General features: G+C 39.7%; 1 protein-coding gene across 1 annotated transcript; it reads left to right on the top strand.

Moving 5' to 3' along the window:
* Positions 1-660: 660 nt before the first annotated feature.
* On the top strand, positions 661-18,710 carry LOC106062344 (uncharacterized). The gene is made up of 12 exons (XM_056016686.1): positions 661-819; positions 1,607-1,701; positions 2,271-2,364; positions 4,456-4,686; positions 5,118-5,237; positions 6,468-6,617; positions 8,597-8,782; positions 10,584-10,811; positions 13,652-13,876; positions 14,551-14,682; positions 16,760-17,008; positions 18,577-18,710. Exons 1-12 carry the CDS (start codon positions 744-746, stop codon positions 18,684-18,686), a joined length of 1,896 nt encoding a protein of 631 aa, XP_055872661.1. The 5' UTR covers positions 661-743; the 3' UTR covers positions 18,687-18,710.
* Positions 18,711-25,062: the final 6,352 nt, after the last annotated feature.

Below are 25,062 nucleotides of genomic sequence, written 5' to 3'. Positions count from 1 at the left end.
AATAGTTCATGTAACTATAGTTCCTCCACTTTTCCTGGTCAGTAGCTTAACAGGTCCATTGTTTTATGTTGACCAGGCAGCTTTTCTTTGGACGACCCTTCGTCGTGATCGTTCCCTTCCGATGTCCCCTGAAGGACTAACCTTCCGCTGTCCCCTAAAGGACTAACCTTCCGCTGTCCCCTGAAGGACTAACCATCCGCTGTCCCCTGAAGGACTAACCTTCCACTGTCCCCTGAAGGACTAACATTCCGCTGTCCCCTGAAGGACTAATATTCCGCTGTCCCCTGAAGGACTAACCTTCCGCTGTCCCCTGAAGGACTAACCTTCCGCTGTCCCCTGAAGGACTAACCTTCCGCTGTCCCCTGAAGGACTAACCATCCGCTGTCCTCTGAAGGACTAACCTTCCGCTGTCCCCTGAAGGACTAACCTTCCGCTGTCCCCTGAAGGACTAACCATCCGCTGTCCCCTGAAGGACTAACCTTCCGCTCTCCCCTGAAGGACTAACATTCCGCTGTCCCCTGAAGGACTAACATTCCACAGGGGTGCACACATCTTTGGTTAGATCCACATTACATGTCTGGCACAGTTAAGCACCAAGTCTGTATGCCGAAAGTGAGAGGCACTTCCTTCAAAAACAATAACACAAACTGAAGCATTCTCGTGTCGGGAATGATTTTGATGAGATAAAAAAGATCTAAATCTAGCACCTATTTCGTTTCGTGTATTTATCTTATGATATTATTATGGATTTGATTGTAAAGTTAGCTGTCAATTTGATCTGTTATAATGCCGTTTTAGTATTTTGGACATGCTCCACAGGTAGACAATATTGTCACAATGCTTTGCTGTCAATATAGAAAAGTCAACTAAATAAATTAATAAAACTAAAATAGAAGTCTCGACTGGACTTTCTATGAAACGAGCTTTGCTTACATTTGAAACTTCAGTCATGGAACTAATTAGATTTTTTTTTCTTTTACATATTTCGGATGTTTCTTCCAAATTGAAGATCTTCATCCTAAATCCTAGACCTAACTTTCCACAGGAGGACGGGGGAAAGCGTCAGGCTGGGTTTCAGCCAGACACCAATGAGATGACAGTGAATAGCTCATACCACACGACCATGCAGCCATAGAAATGGGATTAGGGGGAATTTCGCCTTTTTGTTTTCATTTTTTTCATTGGGAAAGTCCAAAATCACAAAATGCTGAGGGTCACTGGAGATTTTTATTTTTATTTTTATTTATTATGATAGGTTGACTAAAGAATAGTTAACTATTTGCTGTATCTGGTGTACAATTTATAAAGTAAAATAGCAAAGTTTCTCCTTTCAGACTTTGTGGTGATGAGAAGGTCATCTGTTTCAGTGGCCTACGGTTAACGAGGGTGTCATGTGGCCAGCACAACGACCAACCGCTTTTACATTTTCCCCAACTCATGTCAGGTAGCCATAAGAGATGGGTGGACTCAGAGGCGCCAGAAGATCCCGATATTAAAATCCCAGTCCAAACACCAACGGAGAAATAATAACAGAAATAAACTAGAGTCCACTAATCACGTGACGCCGAAACTGTCGAGTTAAAATGTCGTTCTGGTCTGTCCACAGTTTCCTGTTACAATTGCTCCGCACTGGAAGGTGTGATGATAGGTCACAAGTGTTTTGTGTTTTTTTACGAAAAGATGAACTGGGAAAATGCGAAGGTAAGTGTTTTTTATTACAAAGTTTATATCAGCTCAGTCTGTCTGCCTGTCTGTCTGGTAAAAAGTGTGTACACGCTATGTCTCCCACACCCATTCTCGGATCAAGCTGAAACTTTGTACACTTATTCATTGACATAGACAAGACATGAATCAATAAAAAAAAAAGTAACCAATTAGACAATTAATTACTGGTACTTCATTATTTTGTTTAATAGCAATAAGGGAAACTAATACTTCGGTATTTACATACATGGCCAAAATTTGTTGGGCTTAGGCCCCTTAAATAATTGTGAATGCTATTTCACACATTCTCCAATCAAGTTGATATTTTTAACAATTATTTATTTTACTTAACAAAACGTGAATCAATAAACAAAAATACTTAATTAGGCTCTTAATGAGAGGTAATTTTTTTTTTTTTTTGATATGGGATAAGAGAAATAACTTACACATTTTTGGTAGATATAGATTAAGGACGGAGTTCTTTCCCTTTTTGTAAACTTTGTGTTTTGTTTTTTAAAAGAATTTTTCTAAATATTTTTCTTGTTAGTAATTGTCCTCTCTTTCAGAAAAAGTGTTTAAACCTGGGACTTGTGTTAGCAAGATTTGAGCTCTACCAAGACATTGCCACCGCATTCAGTTCGGTGGAAAATAAAATTGAGGGTAAGTTTATTATTTCTTTTTGAAATGGCTTTACTAACTTTAAGTATCTTCACTTCTTGAGTTCAGTATCGGCACAAACTTTAGTATCTTCACTAACTGCGTTCAGTCTATTATCAACACTGATCTTAGTATCTTGACTTACTGAGTTTAGTATCTTCACTAACTGCGTTCAGTCTATTATCAACACTGATCTTAGTATCTTGACTTACTGAGTTTAGTATCTTCACTAGCTGCGTCTATTATCAACACTGATCTTAGTATCTTGACTTACTGAGTTTAATATCTTCACTAACTGCGTCTATTATCAACACTGATCTTAGTATCTTGACTTACTGAGTTTAGTATCTTCAATAACTGCGTCTATTATCAACACTGATCTTAGTATCTTGACTTACTGAGTTTAGTATCTTCACTAACTGCGTCTATTATCAACACTGATCTTGGTATCTTGACTTACTGAGTTTAGTATCTTCACTTACTAAGTTCCGTATTTGCACTAACGAGTTAAGTATCTTCCTGCAGTTTGGTAATCTAGTATAGAGTATTGCCTTTTAATATTGATCTGGATCTGTATCTACAAACTACAATTTCACTTTCTCTGAGTAGATTTATACATGTGTGTAACGGGAGGGGGGAGAGGGGATTTGGGCTGGGTAAAAATGTTCCATTAATGTTATCTAGCATTCAGTAGGTGTTAAGAGCCAAAAAAAATGTAGTCGTTTTAAAAGAAGCAAATGTCTTTAAAAAAAGAACAACACTTTTCTATGTGACTTGATTGGTAGAGACATTTAAATAGCCGGACCTTGCTTCAGGGTGATAAGTACAGTGATTATATAAGTGCTTCTTATCTAACAAGTGCCACTCAATGAGAACCAGTAAACTAAAGTGACACTGTCAATGAAGCGTTCAGTTTCGACCGTGTTCTTTAGTCGTTCTAATACTTCTAATCACTATAGTGATGCTGTAAAGGTGATGTAGAATAATTAAAGTAAAGTTACCCTTGTGATCTATAGGGCAGATGATGTAAAGGCCATCTGTTTTTCTTGCCCCCACGGTTAACGAGGGTGTTTTGTGGCTAGCACAACGACAAACCGGCTTTACTTTTCCCCAACTAATGATAGGTACCCATTAGATCTGGGTGGATTAAGAGGTGTCAGAAAATCCCGAAATCAAAAATCCCAGTCTTCACCAGGTTTCGAACCCCGGACCCCGGTTAGGAAGCCAAGAGCTTTACCGTTAGGCCACCGCGCCTCTGATATTGAACTAATTAAGCTTAAGGTTGATAAATAGCCAACAGTTGTCATTGTTCTTGTGATTTGTTCCTGCATTCTTCCTGGTATTCATCGGTGATTCTTTCGATGTTACGCGTAAACTTTGCTGTTTGAACCGCCGCTTAGTAGCCTACTTCATGTAAATATTCAATTAAAAATGCACACATTAAATCAGACTGAAGAAATAATGGATCAGAAAGCAGGTGTACGTCGCCAAGCTGGCAAGCGACAGGTTTTATGTAATTTCTAGATATCATTGTTCTCAGACTAGAAGTGATCTCTTTTACACAAAAAAGTTAATTATACTCCAGTTTCTAAATTGTTTACCTAATCTCTAGCGATACACTTAGAAGAAAAAGCTTAAAAAAAGAGGAAAACTGATTTATCGAGGCCTTGATTTGTGAAAAATAAGGGACCATACGAATACCTTTTGTATGCCTTGATACACGTATTACGGTTTGATAGCACTGATCTGTTTTAGCATGAAGAGTGGGACATTTCACTTGAACACACCCTAAAACCAGCTTTGGCGTGATGGGAAATGGTAATTAGCTGAAACCAGTCTAGAACAGACTTTGTCGTGATGGGTAATGGTTATTGAATGAATCCAACCTTGAATCGGCTTTGTCATGATTCGAGATGGTAATTCACTGAACTCAGCCTAAAACAAGCATTGTTGTGATTCGGAATGGTATTAGCTGAACCCAGCCTAGAACAGGCTTTGTTAAGATGGGTAATGGTAATTGACTGAACCCAGCCTAGAACAGGCTTTGTCAAGATGGGGAAAGGTGATTGACATTCTAATTAATTTCGTTTTCAGGAATTTCGTCTGAAGAACACTTCGGGGTTTGGGTCGGAGCCACTGACCGCTATGAAGAGGAGAGAATTGTATGGGAGGACAACTATGACAAGGTGGAGTTGACCATGTTTGACCACGCACTGCCCACTGAATATAACAATGACTCCAATGACTGCGCAGTGATGGACAAGTTTTATCTCCTAGTCATGGAGGATTGCTACCAAGAACATTATGTCTTTTGTATGGAAGACTGTAAGTGCTATGTGTCCTTTAAATATAGTAGTCTGTGTTCAAGTTAGTGTTTAGGACAGCGTTTATGACAGTGTTTTATTCAATGTTTAAGAATACAAACAGGAATACAAATACTGATACGAATATAAACATGATTACAAATACTGACATGAATACAAAACCAAATACAAATACTGACGCGAATATAAATATGCTTGAAAATGCTGAAACAAATACTATCACGAGTACAAGTACTAATACGAATACTAAAACGATTACAAATAATGGCACGAATAAAAGCACCATTACGAATATGGATACGAATACAAACACGATTACGAGAAACGACACTTATACAAACGCGATTACAACTACTGACACGAATGCAAACAAGTCCACAGGTTTACATAAGTCCATGACCGCTCCAGATATTTGACGTCATATTTCGACAGCCCTCTCGTGGTTTGATGACAAGCACCTCTGCCGCTGTCGAAACTCTATCTGCAACGAATACTTTGAGTGTGACAGATACAAATGTACTGCCTACTGGTTTGACGAGGCGTGCCAGTACAGTGAGTACTCTAACGGTATCGCTTTGAACAATAAAAGACGATTACAAATAGGAGGTCCACATGAGTACTTACTTAATCCATTTGATTCCCACTGGCCGCAATGGTACTTCTTGTACACTCTTGTTCTGGGCTATTCATCTCTGTTGGGTCCAAGTCCATCGTGCCGTCTCGCTTATTGGTCTAACAATCTCTTTCATGTTTGCTTTGGTCTCACAGCCCTTTCTTCCCTGTTGGTTTGCAAGGGGGGAAATTCAGGTATTAAATCACATTGATTTTTAATTGCTCTTGAGTTTTTTGCCTTAAGATGACATTAAGAACGGGACCAGATCCATAACTTTCTTTTGTTAAATTAGAACATATAGAATCAGGGGCGTCAAAACGGTCCCTGTCACTCCCCTCCCCCCATCCACCTTTTCCAAAACAGTTTTTGCCATCAAAGGCTATTTTTTTTAAAAAGGTTTCCCTTTAAGTCCTAATCTATGGGGTAAGAAGATGTAAATATAATATGTTTCTATGGCTGACGGTTAACAAGGCTATCCTGTGGCAACACCGCATCATATCGCATGACTTCTGCTCCGAATGCCAGGTAACCATTAAAGTTGGGTGGTTTTGCAGTATAATCTTGGAGTTATTTTAAAAGTCTAAATATAAGTATAAATATTGCATATTCCTAATTAAATGACCCAACTTTATCTATTTCGCCAGAGAATATTTCTATCAGTGAAGTATAACTGTGGCGTATACAAAGCAAACCGTTTGATTCAGTATGTAGATTCTAAAGAAACTCACTAGACGCTATAGACACACAATCTAACTTAATTTTTATAACAGATTCCCAAAAATAGACTAAACATAAACCTTGAAATTTATTATGACCCCCCCCCCCTTTTTTTTTGTTTTTTTGTTTTTCCCGCTTATTGTCTCCCCTTGTATTTATATCGTCTTTAATATTAACTCTTTCAACGTAAAGGAAAGAACGATATTTTTTATCTCCCTTTTCTGTGTTTACTTCTAAGAGAAATTAATTTGCTTCTCAAAAAGTAAACATTCGATTTATAGTTTATACAATTTAAAAAAAAAACTACAAAACCCCCTGCGACGTCTCTGCATGGGACGTAGAGTAATGATAACGATGTACGTATTGTAGTGCTAAAATTACGATTCTGATTAGCTCATTAAATAAAGCTAGTCACGATGCCGCAATGTTAATTCGTTTATTTCTTGTCATAGGAGACCTACTGTCTGACGCGAATGTAGTCCTGTTCAGCTTGGTAGACAATGACGATGAGACCTGTGTTGCAAACGTCCCCAGTCCGCTGGTTCTCAAGTTTCAAAGTAGTCATTTTTTTACTTGGTTAAAAATTAGCTTTCATGAGCCTGGTAAGTACTATCTATCTATCATCTATCTATCTATCTATCTATCTATCTATCTATCTATCTATCTATCTATCTATCTATCTATCTATCTATCTATCTATCAATCTATCTATCTATCTATCATCTATCTATCTATCTACCATCTATCTATCTATCTATCTACCATCTATCTATCTATCTATCTATCTATCTATCTATCTATCTATCATCTATCTATCTATCTATCTATCATCTATCTATCTATCTATCAATCTATCTATCTATCTATCATCTATCTATCTATCTACCATCTATCTATCTATCTATCTATCTATCTATCTATCATCTATCTATCTATCTATCTATCTATCTATCTATCTATCTATCTATCTATCTATCTATCTATCTATCATCTATCTATCATCTATCTATCTATCTATCTATCTATCTATCTATCTATCATCTATCTATCTATTATCTATCTATCTATCTATCTATCTATCTATCTATCATCTATCTATCTATTATCTATCTATCTATCTTTCTAACTATCTATCTATCTATTATATTATCGATTATGATTTAATTACTGATATTAAAGATACAGCTCCATTTTACTGACATGAACTAGGAGATGAAAAACTAACAGGAGACTCTAATACACACTATATATATATATATAACGTCAGTCGTTGAACGGCTATAGTTCATCTCGAACAAGCGAGACGAAAGCCTGGGCATTGTCTATGGTCGGAAGCGATGTCGCCCACACAGCAGTTCCCCCCTCTCCGCGCAGCTGGTGTGACCAAAGGAACGAAATATCCGATCCAGTTTGGGATCAGTAGCGCCGCAGGCTCTGTTAGGCGGTAGCATGGTGTTCAGTAATCTGCCTAAGGGTCACCAGCTGCTGATTTTGCCTCGGGTTGTCTCCCAAAGCCTTTCCCGTGTTTGGGTATCACATACTTGAGAACAACACTTGAACATACTGAACAGTAGAACATAGGAGACTTTAAGAAAAAGAAAATACCCAGGCAACATACATATACATAAATGAACATATAAATGTAACACTATCTATCTATCTAACTTTCAATGTATTTTTTATATTTCTTTCTCTATCTATCTATCTATTTATTTAAGTATTTAAATTTGGATAAAAACAAACTCGGGTCAGTCTGAACTTGAACATTCTTGGAATCGATGGGAGAGCTGTCACGACGAAGCGTGCCAAATAGAACAGGCTATGGGCTTTTTAAAATTTACTACCTATTTATTGTATTTATACTGGTCAGAAAATTCCTCTGCCTAACGGAGAGCTCTCGACCACTTATTAGACTGATTTTAGCGCGCGCCCAAAGGAAAGTGTTACCATGAAGACAGAAACGAAGAAAACGCAAACAGGGATGTACAACATGGCGCCAGACTTTCAAGGAGTATCGTTTCAAAGACGACACCAGCTGGGAAGAGGGCGCATCAATTGCTGGAGAACGATTTCTGTGGTGACAGTTTTGTCTCACATTTTGCGTGGCCTGCGCTCGGGACTGTCATACAATAGTCAGGATGGTTCTGGGTTAGAACCCTGTCCGTCGCCATCTCCCAACGTCCTGCAAGAGGTTTGGTAGTACAGTTCCCCTTTCAGTACTTGTGATCTTTGACCCGGGGTCAACGAGCGACAGCGACCTACCGCATTTACTTTTCCCCAACTAATGTCAGGTACCCATTAGAACTTGGTGGACTCAGAGGCGCCCTAAAGATCCCGAAATTAAAAATCCCAGTCTTCACCAGGATTCAAACCCGGGACCCCAGGTTCGGAAGTCAAGCGGGGAAACTCAGCCACCTCGCTTCGCAAGAGATTTGGGCTAGAATGTAATTATCTTCAAATCTGAAGGAACAGCTGAAACATGTACAAAAATTAAATAAGTAAATCTTCTTACTTACATAAATACTTTGTAAACTTCTCTTTTTTTTTAATTCAAAAAACATTATAAAAACTATGCTTGCAGATCAGGCGAAAGGAATCAACATCAGCTTCCTGTCCAGTGGGACACCAAAAGAGTGTATGGGTCGTAGAGACCTTGATGAGGAGTTTATGAAAGTCATTTACTGTTTCCTGGGGGAGACAATGGTAGACAGCGTGACCCTGAGTTGGCAGGATAGCAAATATATCTGTTCTCTATTCGTTAATGGAGGTTAGTAATTCACTAATGTAAAGTAAAGTAAAGTTCCCCTTTCAGACCTTATGATCTATAGGAAAGATGATGTAAAGGTCATGTGTCCAGCACAACGACCAACCGCCTTTACTTTTTCCCTAACTAATGTCAGGTACCCATTAGAGCTGGGTGGACTCAGAGGCGCCCGAAGATCCCGAAATTAAAAATCCCAGTCTTCACCAGGAATCGAACACCGGTCCCCGGTTCGGAAGCCAAGCGCTTTACCGCTCAGCCATCGCGCCTCCTAATTCAATAATGTGGGAATACATTAAATCTCTATCCCTTTAAGCTCTTGCAGTCACTTGGGCAGTCGATGTACATTTTTTCTGCCTGTCAGATTTTGCTTTCACTGGGCAGACGAGAGAATGAAGTTTCCCCCCCCCCCTTTTTAGATATTGTAGTCATTTGTGCTGATTTGATCTATAGATCGTCGTTTTCTAAGGCTGACAGTCAATTAGCGTATCGTGGGGGCCAGGACAACGACCAACAGTTTTTAGTTTCTTCGACGACTCTAGAAGTTGTAATTTGTGAGAATATCTTATAAGCTGACTACTTACTTTTGTGTGTGTATGTGTGTGAAATTATTTGCCTGCTTCAACAGTCCTCAGTCTTGTGCTTTATCTATGTTTGAATGATGTCTAGTTTCACATTTTCTTTCATCTGCCCATAGATTGTTATTCTGATTGCGCGCTCCAAGTAGTCCGTAGATACGTTCCATAGATTGTTATTCTGATTGCGCGCTCCAAGTAGTCGGTAGATACGTTCCATAGATTGTTATTCTGATTGCGCGCTCCAAGTAGTCCGTAGATACGTTCCATAGATTGTTATTCTGATTGCGCGCTCCTAGTAGTCCGTAGATACGTTCCATAGATTGTTATTCTGATTGCGCGCTCCAAGTAGTCCGTAGATACGTTCCATAGATTGTTATTCTGATTGCGCGCTCCTAGTAGTCCGTAGATACGTTCAATAGATTGTTATTCTGATTGCGCACTCCAAGTAGTCCGTAGATACGTTAGGTTATAAATTGTGTGATGATCGATTAGAACACCTTAACTAGTCCGTGTGGATTCGTTAGTTGCCAAAGCTAGCGTGAAGATCAGTTATAGCACCACAGACAGTAATTTAAATAATTAAGACACAACAACTAGATTGTTGATCTATTAGCGAATCTTCTGATCTGTTTTTTTTTTAATTCCCGTGCAGTTAATCAGATGTCATGTATTCTTTAATGTTCTTTTCCCCATCTCTTCTCTGGTATATCTCTCTTCGTGTATTCTTTAATGTTCTTTTCCACATCTCGTTTCTGGTATATCGCTCTTCGTGTATTCTTTAATGTTCTTTTCCCCATCTCTTCTCTGGTATATCTCTCTTCGTGTATTCTTTAATGTTCTTTTCCACATCTCTTCTCTGGTATATCTCTCTTCGTGTATTCTTTAATGTTCTTTTCCACTGGTATATCTCTCTTCGTGTATTCTTTAATGTTCTTTTCCACATCTCTTCTCTGGTATATCTCTCTTCGTGTATTCTTTAATGTTCTTTTCCACATCTCTTCTCTGGTATATCTCTCTTCATTACTTCTGGCTCAGTGCTTCCTATCGTTAAACGGAGAGCGTTAATCTCTATCTCCTCATCAGGTAAAAGCATTGCCTGGATGTACGACTCTCTCTCTCTTTCTCTCTCTCTCTCTCTCTCTCTCTCTCTCTCTAAGCTAAAAACATTGCCTGGTTTTACGACTCTCTCTCTCTCTCTCTCTCTCTCTCTCTCTCTCTCTCTCTCTCAGGTAAAAACATAGCTTTGAACGCTAAAACCAGCCAGACTGGAAACGATTCTACGTCTACTAAAGAGGACAGCACATCAAAGCATCCTTCCATGTCACAGTTAGCAGTAGACGGAGAGGAGGGCTATCTATCCCAGTGTACACTGGTTAACAACCCTGGCCTACAAATATGGCAGCTCACGTTTGACAAAGAGTACCTGGTATACGAGATTCTCCTTTATAGGAGACGAGGTAAGCCAAGACCTGATTCCTGTCTTTCTGTTGTCCATTTTACTTCTTCATTTCAAATTATTGCTTGACATACACAACATAATCAAGGGATGTTATTATTGCTTGACATACACAACATAATCAAGGGATGTTATTATTGCTTGACATACACAACATATGCAAGGGATGTTATTATTGCTTGACATACACAACATAATCAAGAGATGTTATTATTGCTTGACATACACAACATAATCAAGGGATGTTATTATTGCTTGACATACACAACATAATCAAGAGAGGTTATTATTGCTTGACATACACAACATAATCAAGAGAGGTTATTATTGCTTGACATACACAACATAATCAAGGGATGTTATTATTGCTTGACATACACAACATAATCAAGAGAGGTTATTATTGCTTGACATACACAACATAATCAAGGGATGTTATTATTGCTTGACATACACAACATAAGCAAGGAATGTTATTATTGCTTGACATACACAACATATGCAAGGAATGTTATTATTGCTTGACATACACAACATATGCAAGGGATGTTATTATTGCTTGACATACACAACATAAGCAAGGAATGTTATTATTGCTCGACATACACAACATAAGCAAGAGATGTTATTATTGCTTGACATACACAACATAAGCAAGGAATGTTATTATTGCTTGACATACACAACATAAGCAAGAGATGTTATTATTGCTTGACATACACAACATAAGCAAGAGATGTTATTATTGCTTGACATACACAACATAAGCAAGGAATGTTATTATTGCTTGACATACACAACATAAGCAAGGAATGTTATTATTGCTCGACATACACAACATAAGCAAGAGATGTTATTATTGCTTGACATACACAACATAAGCAAGGAATGTTATTATTGCTTGACATACACAACATAAGCAAGGAATGTTATTATTGCTTGACATACACAACATAAGCAAGAGATGTTATTATTGCTTGACATACACAACATAAGCAAGAGATGTTATTATTGCTCGACATACACAACATAAGCAAGAGATGTTATTATTGCTTGACATACACAACATAAGCAAGAGATGTTATTATTGCTTGACATACACAACATAAGCACGAGAGGTTATTATTGCTCGACATACACAACATAAGCAAGAGATGTTATTATTGCTTGACATACACAACATAAGCAAGGAATGTTATTATTGCTTGACATACACAACATAAGCACGAGATTTTATTATTGCTTGACATACACAACATATGCAAGGGATGTTATTATTGCTTGACATACACAACATAAGCAAGGAATGTTATTATTGCTTGACATACACAACATAAGCACGAGATTTTATTATTGCTTGACATACACAACATATGCAAGGGATGTTATTATTGCTTGACATACACAACATAAGCAAGGAATGTTATTATTGCTTGACATACACAACATAAGCAAGGAATGTTATTATTGCTTGACATACACAACATAAGCAAGGAATGTTATTATTGCTTGACATACACAACATAAGCAAGGAATGTTATTATTGCTTGACATACACAACATAAGCAAGGAATGTTATTATTGCTTGACATACACAACATAAGCAAGGAATGTTATTATTGCTTGACATACACAACATATGCAAGGGATGTTATTATTGCTTGACATACACAACATAAGCAAGGAATGTTATTATTGCTTGACATACACAACATAAGCAAGGAATGTTATTATTGCTTGACATACACAACATAAGCAAGGAATGTTATTATTGCTTGACATACACAACATAATCAAGGAATGTTATTATTGCTTGACATACACAACATAAGCAAGGAATGTTATTATTGCTTGACATACACAACATAAGCAAGGAATGTTATTATTGCTTGACATACACAACATAAGCAAGGAATGTTATTATTGCTTGACATACACAACATAATCAAGGGATGTTATTATTGCTTGACATACACAACATAAGCAAGGAATGTTATTATTGCTTGACATACACAACATAAGCAAGGAATGTTATTATTGCTTGACATACACAACATAATCAAGGGATGTTATTATTGCTTGACATACACAACATAAGCAAGGAATGTTATTATTGCTTGACATACACAACATAATCAAGAGAGGTTATTTTTGCTTGACATACACAACATAATCAAGGGATGTTATTTTTGCTTGACATACACAACATAAGCAAGGAATGTTATTATTGCTTGACATACACAACATAAGCAAGGAATGTTATTATTGCTTGACATACACAAAATATGCAAGGGATGTTATTATTGCTTGACATACACAACATAATCAAGAGAGGTTATTTTTGCTTGACATACACAACATAAGCACGAGATTTTATTATTGCTTGAGATACACAACATAAGCACGAGATGTTATTTTTGCTTGACATACACAACATAAGCACGAGATGTTATTATCGCTCGACATACACAACATAAGCACGAGATTTTATTATTGCTTGAGATACACAACATAAGCACGAGAGGTTATATTTAATTTCTATATTTTTCCCGTGTCCCACTGTCGGTCTTTTCTTTCATAAAAAAACTCGATTGATTTGTTAGGGCACTTTGAATACTCTGTTGACCTCATGGGGCACCACAAAGTGTTCTATTGACCTGTTAGGGTGCCACATGTAATCTTTTGACCAGTTTAGGGCAACTTAGTAATCTGTTGACATATAGGGCTCTCCGTCGGCGTCCGCTGCATAGTATGTGTTACTGTTGTTTATATTTTCCTTATCTTTGAAATAAAAATGATGACTGCGTTTAAGAATATTTTCCCTTATTATTGCACTGGCAGGATTAAGTAACTACACGCACATGGCTGGCTTCCGGTTGTTGTGCTTTGATGAGAAAAATCTTAAGGTGTTTGAGTACCAAGACCAGGACAATGCTCACGATGCAGTGGTCAAGATCAGCATCGGCAACCTGCAACCTATTCTCAACATCCAAGTCGAGTTGGACACCAAATCTAAGAAGAACAGAAAAAAGTACATAGAGCTATGTGAGGTGCAGGTGTTTGGGGGTGAGTGAACTAAATAAATTCAATTCAAACAAACTAATGCCTTGCATGCTTATGAAATGGCCCTGCTTATTTTACAAATGGCCTTGCATGCTTATGAAATGGCCCTGCTTATTTTACAAATGGCCTTGCATGCTTATGAAATGGCCCTGCTTATTTTACAAATGGCCTTGCATGCTTATGAAATGGCCCTGCTTATTTTACAAATGGCCTTGCATGCTTGTGAAATGGCCATGCTTATATTACAATAACCTTGTGTGTCTATGAAGAAGTTTTACGTATTACAATTGGTCCTGCCTGTATTAAAAATTACTTCTAATGACTATGAAATGGTATAACTTGAAATACAAATGGCCTTGCTTATCCGAAAAATTGCCTCTCTTCTAAAAAAAATGACCCACTTTCCCAAAGAAATGGCTCAGCTTGTCAAAGAAATGGATGGCTGCCTGGTCGTGCGGTTTGTGCGCTGGACTGTCGTTCGGATTTATCGACGGTCGAGGGTTCGAACCCTGCCCGCTCCCATCCCCCGTCGTCCTGCGGGAGGTTTGGACTAGGAAGTAAACTTCAACTCTGAAGGAACATCCGAATTATGTAAAACATTTTACAAACAAATGGCCCAGCTTGTCAAAGAAATGGCCCTTTTGTATTACAAATGACCATTTCTCTCTATTCTTTAGATTGTGCTCCACCTGTATACGGCACTTTCTGTGACAAAGAGTGTCACCTGTTCTGTAAAGGTCAGGTGTGTATGTCAAACGACGAATGTCTCCACTGCGCCCTGGGCAACGTAACGAAAGACTGTAGACCTAGTAAATATCTTTAGACTACGTTAGTAAATTTAATATGTAACGGCATTATATATGTTATTTGTTGTTGTTTTTTTTTCTAAAAATGGAGAGGCGATCTGCTCATAGCATTTTGAGTGCGTAATTTGCTTTTTTTATATTGAGGAGGTATTTTTAGCTTTAAACCCCGCTGAAGGGGGGTTTAAATACAAAACGCCCTTTGGCTACTCTTATAGAATTTTAAGTGTGAAATTTGCTTTTTTTATATTGAGGAGGTATTTTTAGCTGCAAACCGCTGAAGGGGAGGGGGGGGGTTTAAACACAAAACTCCTTTTGGCTACGCTCGTAGAATCTGGTGACTGATGTATGGACAGTCTTATATTGAAGAGAGGGGTTTTATCGTAAATTTCGGAGGGGGGTTTAAAATTAAAAAAAAAAAATCCTGAGCTATGCTCTTGGAATTTGTGGATTGTCGTATGCATTTTTTTTTTTTGGTGTTGTTTTTTAGAAGAGGTGGATTTTACTGCAAACCCCCCTTGTAGGGGATTTTAAACTCAAAACGCCCTTTGCTGAGATGTGGCAAGTGATGGTTTAGTATTAAAATCTCACTTAAAATAAACAAAATCAATGCAAAAAATCAGTCACTAAATTCCGACCCCGACCCCCCCCCCCTCTTGCTGCCACATATCTCAACACTGCTTTTCTTTCTATAAAACAAACAATATTTATTAATTACCATTAATTGATTAACTGACTGGTGATTTTTTTTATTTATTTATTCATATTTTGTCCTCGGCTATGAATTCGTTACGCAAAATCTCAACAAGATCCGAGCACAAGAAGTGGGAGGGAAAAATGTAAAAAATAAATAAAACACATAAAAAGAGGAAATAACCCCACATATATAAGTTTCATTTATTTCTCTTTTTTTAAAATCAAACAGAATAATTAACTACCAGTGATCAAATTGCGTGTAGTCATTAATATATGTAGTCTTGGCAAACCAACTTTGATATATAAAAGGTTAGGCTTAATATCACCACCTTCAGCTTCCATGTAGTCCCCCACACCGCACACGATCTGTCAACCGTCTTTCTTCATTCCTCTCTACCCTTTGCCTTTGTTCTTTCATTCATTTCAAGGCCTGTAAATTCTTTGATGTTGTCTTCCCAATGCTTCATCTTCTTCCCTAAAGGAAGGTCTTTGCGAGCCCTGAAGAGCTTTTGGTGAAGCCATAGAGTTTGAGTTTACGTTTTTTGACAGCGGTTAGCAGGTCATCGTGAGCTCCAAGTGATGCATTAATCCTGTTTATCATCTATAAAAAAGCTAACAAGATCCTCGAAATAAAGAATCACCCTTTGTGTCAGGATTTCGTGATTTTACCATCACAAAAGAGATACAAGACACCGATAGCAAAGACAAACAGACACAAACACTCTTTTGTTCCCCTGGCAATCAAATCATTAAATAAGAACAATCTGGTATAAACTTTGTCACATGTAAATTATGAGTGAGTCTGGTGTGAATGTACACTTTGGTTTCTTATAGTTATAATGTTTTTTGTTTGGTGTAATGCACAAATTGTAAGACAAATTTCCTTACGGATAATAAAGATTATTATTATTATTATTATTAGTGATGCGGTCTTAGTTTGCCTAATTAAAACCATGTTAAATATACCAGATGGCCATAATCTAGTAATTCCATATAAGAGCAAAGGCGTTGTTAGGGGTGGGCGGAGGGAGGGGAGAATTAGAAAATCCCCCCGGGTCCCCACTTGAAGGGGGCACCCAAATGAGTGTTGTTGTTTTTTTTACATTTAATATTAAATATAACGCAAAATGCAGGACCCCCCCCCCCCCAAAAAAAAAAAAAAAATAGGTCAAGCCTCCCGGGCCCTCAAAAGATGGTAAATTCCTAGCTACTCCACTGTATAATATAGAAAGTATGTTTAAACTTGCAGAAATCCGTGTGGCTAAAAAGACTTATCCTAGCCACATGTGTGCTCACAATGTGTTTATTAGGTGCATAGAGTTATTGTTCCTAAACTCGAGGTCCAGAATTCGTAAAAAAAAAAATTGTTTTTCTTTGTCGTGTCTAGCGGATGAACGCATCACTCCCCCGGCGCCCGTTAAAAAAACCACAAGAACAACCACCACCGAGGTGGCCACTAGGGCGCCCTTGACGGAGCTGTTGGAGTGGCAGAAATTCTACTTTCTGTTGTTCTTGGTAGCCTCCCTGCTTCTCATAGTCTTCATCGCCGTCATCATCATGGTCTACCTCCAGATTGTCAAGAAGAGCCAGCCGAAGCAGAAACCAATCGTCATTGTCAGGGGACGGGAATCCTCCGGTTAGTCCTGTCTCTGTGTCACTCGTAGAGGTTTTATTCATTGGTACTTTAGTGCCTGGTAGTACTTGCATTGACTAACACAAAAAGTAACCCAGTTCGTTTAATGGACCTCATTCACCAATCGTAAACAAACAACATTTAGTCACGTAATCTTATTGATAAAACAACGGGAAAAAACTGGTCACGTGACAACCATCTTGAATTAAACATGAGATCGTAAATTATATAGAAGAGATAGAGCACCACGTGACTAAATGTTGTTTGTTTACGGTTGGGGAATGAGGTCCATTTGGTTGAGGGAGTGTGTGTGTTTTGTGTTTCTACGCTGACGGTGGGAAAAGGTTAGCGATTGGTTGTGAATGACGCAAGATAAATCGCATTGTCGTCAGCGGTCTTAAATATGAAGTGTCACTGTAGTGAGCTATATTTTGTTAAAAATACCAGTTTATATTATTACTAAAGTCTACTGCATTTATTTCATTGTATTTCAACTTTGATTCTGACTCATAATAGAAATTATATTTAGAATGGTTCACCAAGAAATTATTGAAGTTATTTCAAGCTTTACACGTTACGATATAAAACACCTGCAGCGGTTTAGTTGCCCACCAGCTACAAGTCAATGACCGTCAACACCATTTGTCTACATAAGGGGTTCTCAACCTGTGGGTCGCGACCCCCTTGGGGGGGTCGATCGACGATTTGCCAGGGGTCGCCTAAGACCATCGAAAATATGGATTGTTTTTGTTTATTCTTCTTTTGCTGTGAGTGTGGGGAGGGGGGGGGGGGGTCGCGGCCGAGTGGGGGATTCTAAAAAGGGGTTTCCGAGGTTAAAAACGTTGAGAACCGCTGGTCTACATCATATGCTTATCTTTAAAAAGTTAACTTATTAACGAGGAATCCGGTTTATATCAAATGTCGACATGCTAACGTAAAGGGTGGATAATGTACTTGTTTAGCTTTAACACATTGCTTTATTTTTGGCATCACGTACAAAGATTATAATGTAAAGTGGAAAAAGTGAAATAGATTACAATGTCGATTGGGCCCCCATGATGATTATCTGGTGATTGTTAAAAACAAATGCTAGTTGCGACTGTCCGACCATATAATGAGATCTTCACCGCTAGCAGAGACTTTTTTCTGCAGGAAACAGAAGCAGGGAAAAGAAAGAGATGCGGACACAGGAAACGTTGGCAGGCAGAGGCGTAGTGAGGAGGGGGCACGATGTCCCGGGCTCCACCCTTAGGGGGGGGGGCTCCACACGCAGTCTATATTTCTATGTGATGTTCATAGAAAATAGGTTAGGGGCGCCAATAAAGTACCTTGCCCCGGGCGCACGTTTTGCTCGCTACGCTTATGATGGGAGGAGAGCATTAGGGAAAGGACGGGTGTGTCAGTGGAAGAGATTCTAATCCTGTCAAAAGAGAAATGGAAATAATCTATTTATATAGGGCAGTGTTCCTGGTGGGTAAAACGCATGTCTATATATTTATCAGAAATGGCCAACTAGTAGATAAACCGAATTCTTATTGTGCTTTTATTTTTTTTTTTGTTTCTTTCTGTAGACGAGTCACTGGAAGATTCATCCTCGGAGACCGAGTCTTTGTTCACGAGGCCAAGCGGCGATATATCAGATTTCACAGAGTCCAGTCATTCAATATCTACAAAGGTGTAATATCTTCTCCATTCAAAACTGACTCAAGGTTAAGAGATCCTCATTTCATTCATACCAACACTATTTATAAGACAGACGATTTCGTGGTCTTTTCAACCGTTGGCCATAGAAACAGATGACCTTAACATCATCTGCCCAGTAGATCGTAACGTCTGAAAGGGGAACTTTACTTTTTTTTACTTTTACTTCAGTCTTCCCACCTTGGGCAAGAGTCTAGAAACATTTGAGAACCACTGGCTTTGGGAGCATTCTAAACTATGCAGCCTTACAGGGATGACTTCCAAAATGGAAACACGCCTTCAGTCGTGTCCTTTAACTTACCAAAACTGGAACTCAAGGATTCTATTGACAAAGTTTTATATGTTTCATACCTTTTAGGACATTACTTGTACAAATGACAATTATTACCAACCTAGTACAAATCTCCAGGAGGACGGCAGGGGATGGTAATGAGCAGCAATATAACTACAGAACACCGAATACCACATGACCAGCCCGAAAGACTCACCACACCCACAGGCAGCCATTTTCAACAAGGCCCTCTTGGACCAGGCAGCCCTCTTGGACCAGGCAGCCCTCTTGGACCAGCCAGCCATCTGGACCAGCCAGCCATCCTGGACCAGGCAGCCCTCTTGGACCAGGCAGCCATCCTGGACCAGGCAGCCCTCTTGGACCAGCCAGCCCTCTTGGACCAGGCAGCTCTCTTGGACCAGCCAGCCCTCTTGGACCAGGCAGCCATCTTGGACCAGGCAGCTCTCTTGGACCAGGCAGCCATCCTGGACCAGGCAGCCCTCTTGGACCAGCCAGCCCTCTTGGACCAGGCCGCCATCCTAATTATATAATGTAGAGATCTGTCCGTATGGTGTGGAGATAAAGAATGAAAGTATAGCAAATAGTTATCACACTGCCTTTTTGTATGTAATCTGACAAAACAAGTCACAGAGTCAGCATTGAATTTGCAAAGTTTCTAAATATCGCGGTTCAATTGTCAACGGCTATTACATTAATCTTTCTTTTCGCTTGTCTTCGAGTTTAGAAAGCATTGTGGGGAACCACAAGGAATCCATGTCTTCCCAATCTTCAAATACTCTGTATCTTCATTTAGATCTTATCAGTGCGAGGCACTTTGACTTTGATGTTTTTTTTTCCACATCCTGCTTTGAAATAGTTAACTTAGTGTTGGGCATTAACTCTTTCTCTTCTAACTAACGATATCAACGTTGATCCCACCAGAATGTGGTAAATAATTACGGGGAGAAAGAGTTAACAAGACGTTGTTTTCACGGCTATGTGTCTGGCACATTCGCGCGTTGCTTCAATAGTCTCAATCGATGTACTGAATCACCACTTCATGATAACTGGCTTGTATTTGTTTACATTTGCATACGATAAAATGCACTGGCCTATATGTTTTTAAAGCCAGCATGTGGTAATTTTATGATGCAGTAGAATAAATTGTTAAAAAGGGGCAATCCATCTTTTTATGAGGATGTTGTATGGAAGTTCAATGGTCCCAATATTTACTCTCCACGAATGGAATGGAAATTGCATGACCCCCCCCCCTCCTAGCGTAAGTACAAACTAGATAAAAATGAGATCCAATGTACATAGATCTGAACATGTTGAAGAGAAGCATTCTGTCCATATAGAAAATATGTTGACCAAAACATTTTGTATTCTTAGATTATTATTTCAATGCATGTCAACTTTGTGCACGTAACAACAATATAGTCAATAATTTCAGTCAGTGTATTCAGGTCAATACAAAACATAAGTAGCATTTGTTTGATCTCAGAATATTCGCTTACTAAATAATGACGATGTCTTCGATTCTGAAGATTAAGGATGAGTACAGTGTTTCACATGACTACGCAAACCCAGTTGCGACCTACATATTCTCCCGCATTTCGTGCAGACAAATCCGTTGTCCGCTGCAGGTCTATTTAAGTTTGTTTTCTTTCGTCATCTGCACCTGTCTTCAATAATGGCTTTTCTTTGAGTCTCAAATGTTTTTCCCGCAGCCTCTGTGAGAGCTCTCCATCTCTTGCAGAGGCCATCTGCTGCCAGCTACTTTTCTCTGTGCCAGTGAGGGTGAAATGGCGCCTGAGTTGATCCTAATAGAGCGTACCTCTGTAACGCCAGGACTACTATATATGTGTGTTCTATATCTATCACTAGTATGTATATGTGTGTATATCTATATGTATGGCTACGTGTGTAGCTTTACTCAAATTTCATGTAAAGATTGTATTAAAAAGCTTGACTATTTGTTGATCACTTTATCTATTTTTCCTTGATGATTTCTTTAACTGTTTTTTTTTCTGTTGCACCAGAAACATTTACCCGATACATTACACAGTGATGCCCAAAATACGGCCAGATCCGGCCCGCGAAGTGGTTCCATCCGGCCTGCCCAAACGACGGCACAAAGTGTACAAAATCCCCTCTCCAAAGGGTTGATAAAGTTATATTTACATAAAATGTTTGTTTTACTTATTTCGGATGTTCCTTCAGAATTGAAGATAATTACTTCCTAGTCCAAACCTCCCGCAGGACGACGGGGGATGGGAGCGGGCAGGGTTTGAACCCGGGACCATCGATAAGTCCGAACGACAGTCCAGCGTGTAAAAAAGCACGACCAGGCAGCCATCATACGTTAACTTTAACTTTTTCTCTGATGGATTGGTGCTATGACTTTTAACATTGTGTTTATGAAATGAGACTAGATGTATAATCTAACAGGCAAAGTGAACGGATCTTTACTTTGTTGTGGAACATGATAATGAGCCAATGTATTTGATTTGTAAAAAAAAAAGTGTCTGTTTAAAAAAAAAAAACACCGAAGAAATATGGCAGCATTCTTGAATTGAGTCGCGAATAAAATATTGTTCAACTACGCCTAGAGATTAAAGGATTGAATAGCAGCCAAAAAGAGATGATAAGAAAATGAGTCGGTGGTTAAGCTAGATATAATATTGAAAAGAAAATAAACTTCAAACATCTCACTAATTAATGTAAGTGCTAGACCCACGTGTTGCTAATAAAATAGTTTTAGTTCCATTTCATTACGTTTTTGTATCTTTTCCGTCATGTGGCCCGCGACACGAAAGTTGGAAATTAAAATGGCCCGCAGGTCGAGTTAGGCTGGGAATCACAGCATTACAATATTAAACAAATCTGTTCTCATGTTTTCAATATTGATGATCCCCAAGGTACAGAAGGCTGGCAACTATGAATTTGAATATCTAGAAATGATTTTTAGTTTCGACTATAATAGATCGCTATACGGCTCAAAGGTTGTCATGGCCAGGGGTGTCAATGGGGTTAAGCTCCCATTGTCTATAAAGTACTCCTAATGGCATGCGTCTCAAATAGCCTCTGACAACTAAGTCCAGCACCTGGCCTGCTCGTGTGGCTTAGATATTAAGCCCGGCGAAACTGCTCTTACTAACAGGTGAAGGGGTGAAGGCGGATACCTGGCGCCACAAAACCGGGAGCTTCGGGCAGATGGAGCTCGTCAGCCTAGTAAGGCAGTTCATCTAGGAGAGGGGTACTCTGACTTCAAACCCCCGCTGCCTTGCGGTACTGAGGCTTCAGGAGACAACCTCGAGGAGAAATCAGGAGTGAAGCCCCTTAGGCGTTGGGAGTATCAGCTATGAAATTCCCTCCGGCAGCTTCTGCAACTGAGTTGGTGCCAAATGTAATGCGATGCGTTCCTTTGGATCACATCAGCAAGGTCGAGAGAGGGATCATGACGCATGGGCCACCCATGACCCCTTTATCCAAGGCCCAGGAATGCGCCCCGGAGAGGAAACTCTGGTGCTGCTGCAAAGCGGCTAAAACAACACGGGAGACAACAGTTACGGGTTATAAGTCCAACTTGATTGGCGTAATGTATGGACGCCACGGGTTGTCTCTGACGGTGGGAGAGGTCTTCGCGCCTCACTGATCAGCTACCGCCCGCCTCAACCTGGGCAGCCCCCAGTCAGTTTGGTGCTGATCCGCCACAGCCTGCCTGCTCTAATGGGTGCTTAGAGCTTAGTTTAAAACGACAAGTAGGCTGGAAACTTGCACCAAGCAACAAAAGAAGAAAAATTAAACTGAAAAAGAAATTCCCTGTCATGCGACTGGCCACTTGGAATGTCAGGACAATGTGTCCTGGTCTCACTGATGATCTAAGGCAGATCGACGATGCAAGGAAGACGGCAGTTATAAACAACGAGCTAAAAAGGCTACATATTGACATTGCAGCCCTGCAAGAAACCCGACTGGCCGAAAACGGCATGCTCCGCGAGACTGACTACACTTTCTTTTGGAAAGGGAAAGCACAGGATGAGACTCGAATACATGGTGTGGGCTTTGCTGTCAAGAACAGTCTTCTTCCCATGATAGTCCCTCCAGTTGGTGGCTCGGAACGGCTACTAAGCATAAGTATGATGACAGCATCTGGAAAAGTCACTCTAATTAGTGCCTATGCCCCCACACTATGCTCGCCTCAGGAGGACAAAGACAAGTTCTATGAAGACCTCAAAGAAGCCATTGCAAACATTCCTCAAAAAGAACATATGATCCTTCTAGGTGACTTCAATGCCAGAGTAGGATCAGATCACACTACCTGGCCAGACTGTCTTGGGCTTTTTGGAATCGGAAAGATGAATTAGAACGGACAAAGACTGCTTGAATTCTGCACATACCATAAGCTCTGCATTACCAACACATACTTCAGAACAAAACCACAGCACTGTGTCTCATGGAGGCACCCTAGGTCTGGGCACTGGCACCAGCTGGATATGATACTGACACGAAAAAAGGACATTGGAAATATACTGCTGACACGTAGCTACCAAAGCGCGGATTGTGATACTGATCATACTTTAGTGTCATGCCGGACAAGACTGCTGCCAACTAAGATCCACACTTCACAGGGAAAAAGAAAATCACGCCTGAATACTACTAGCACAAAAAATCCTGATCTTTGCACCGAATTTGAGAACAAATTAGAGGAAGCTTTTAAAAACTTCTCTGCGACTGAGGTAGAAAAAAGCTGGACGTTTATGCGTGATACAATCTACCAAACATCATCACTGGTCTTTGGAAACAAAACCAAGAAAAGCGAAGACTGGTTTGAAGCTAGCCTACCAGAAATGGAAACTGCCACTACGAACAAGAGAGCAGCCATGCTAATCTACAAGAAGGATCCCACCCCAAGCAACTTAAAAAGGCTCAGAGCTGCACGTAACAATGCCCAAAGAGTAGCGAGACAATGTGCTAACAAATACTGGCAGGAGCTATGCGAAGATATTCAATCTTGTGCCGACTGTGGTAACATAAGAGGACTATATGAGGGCATGAGAAAAGCCTTTGGACCTCACACCAGCAAGTGTGCTCCGCTCAAGTCAAAAGATGGCTCAATCATCAGCGATCGTGCGCTGCAAATGGAACGATGGGTAGAACACTATGCAGAACTCTACCAGATTGAAAACGCCATCTCACCAAATGCTGTTTCCAACTTCCCATCACTTCCAGTTTTGACGGAATTAGACGAAACGCCCTCAGTAAAGGAGCTGAGCATTGCCATTGACATGCTTGCACATGGGAAAACACCCGGAGGAGATGGCATTCCTGCTGAAGTAATTCAGGCTGGAAAACATGCCCTAATCAAACCACTCCATGAACTGCTAAGCTTGTGCTGGGAACAAGGAATGGTCCCCCAGGAATTGAAAGACTCCAACATTGTTACAATTTATAAAAATAAAGGCGACCGCTCTGATTGTAACAATTACAGAGGCATCTCACTGCTTAGCATAGTCGGAAAGGCTTTTGCTAGAGTGTTACTAAAGCGATTACAGATCCTGGCAGATCGTGTTTATCCAGAGTCGCAGTGTGGCTTTAGGGCAGGAAGATCTACAACAGATATGATTTTCTCTCTGCGGCAGCTACAGGAGAAGAGCAGAGAACAAAAGCAGCCCCTCTTCATAGCTTTTATTGATTTGACCAAGGCCTTTGACCTTGTTAGCAGAAGCGGTCTGTTTGCTGTACTAGAGAGAATCGGCTGTCCAAATAAGTTAAGAAAACTAGTGTCAGCTTTTCACGAAAATATGCAGGGCACCGTTCAGTTTGAAAGTTCTTCCTCCAGGCCATTCTCCATTAAGAGCGGTGTAAAACAAGGATGTGTACTGGCCCCTACACTATTTGGCATCTTCTTCTCAGTCGTACTATCCAGTGCTTTTAAATCCCTGGAAGACGGAATATACATCCATAGCAGATCCGATGGAAGGCTCTTTAACCTGGCACGTCTTAAAGCCAAAACGAAAAGGCGTCGTATCTTGATAAGGGAGCTGCTGTTTGCCGATGACGCGGCACTCGTATCTCACTC

This window comes from Biomphalaria glabrata, chromosome 18, assembly GCF_947242115.1.
Source record: "Biomphalaria glabrata chromosome 18, xgBioGlab47.1, whole genome shotgun sequence".
NCBI classification, from domain to species: Eukaryota; Metazoa; Mollusca; class Gastropoda; family Planorbidae; genus Biomphalaria; species Biomphalaria glabrata.
This window is presented reverse-complemented; position numbering and strand designations above follow the sequence as displayed.

Bases quoted from the DNA above. Each gene is read 5' to 3' on its own strand.
- LOC106062344 (XM_056016686.1), top strand. From the start codon at position 744: ATGGATTTGATTGTAAAGTTAGCTGTCAATTTGATCTGTTATAATGCC. The intron at 5,238-6,467 runs GTGAGTACTCTA...TTCTTGTCATAG, and splicing joins TGACGAGGCGTGCCAGTACA to GAGACCTACTGTCTGACGCG. The intron at 10,812-13,651 runs GTAAGCCAAGAC...TTGCACTGGCAG, and splicing joins TCTCCTTTATAGGAGACGAG to GATTAAGTAACTACACGCAC.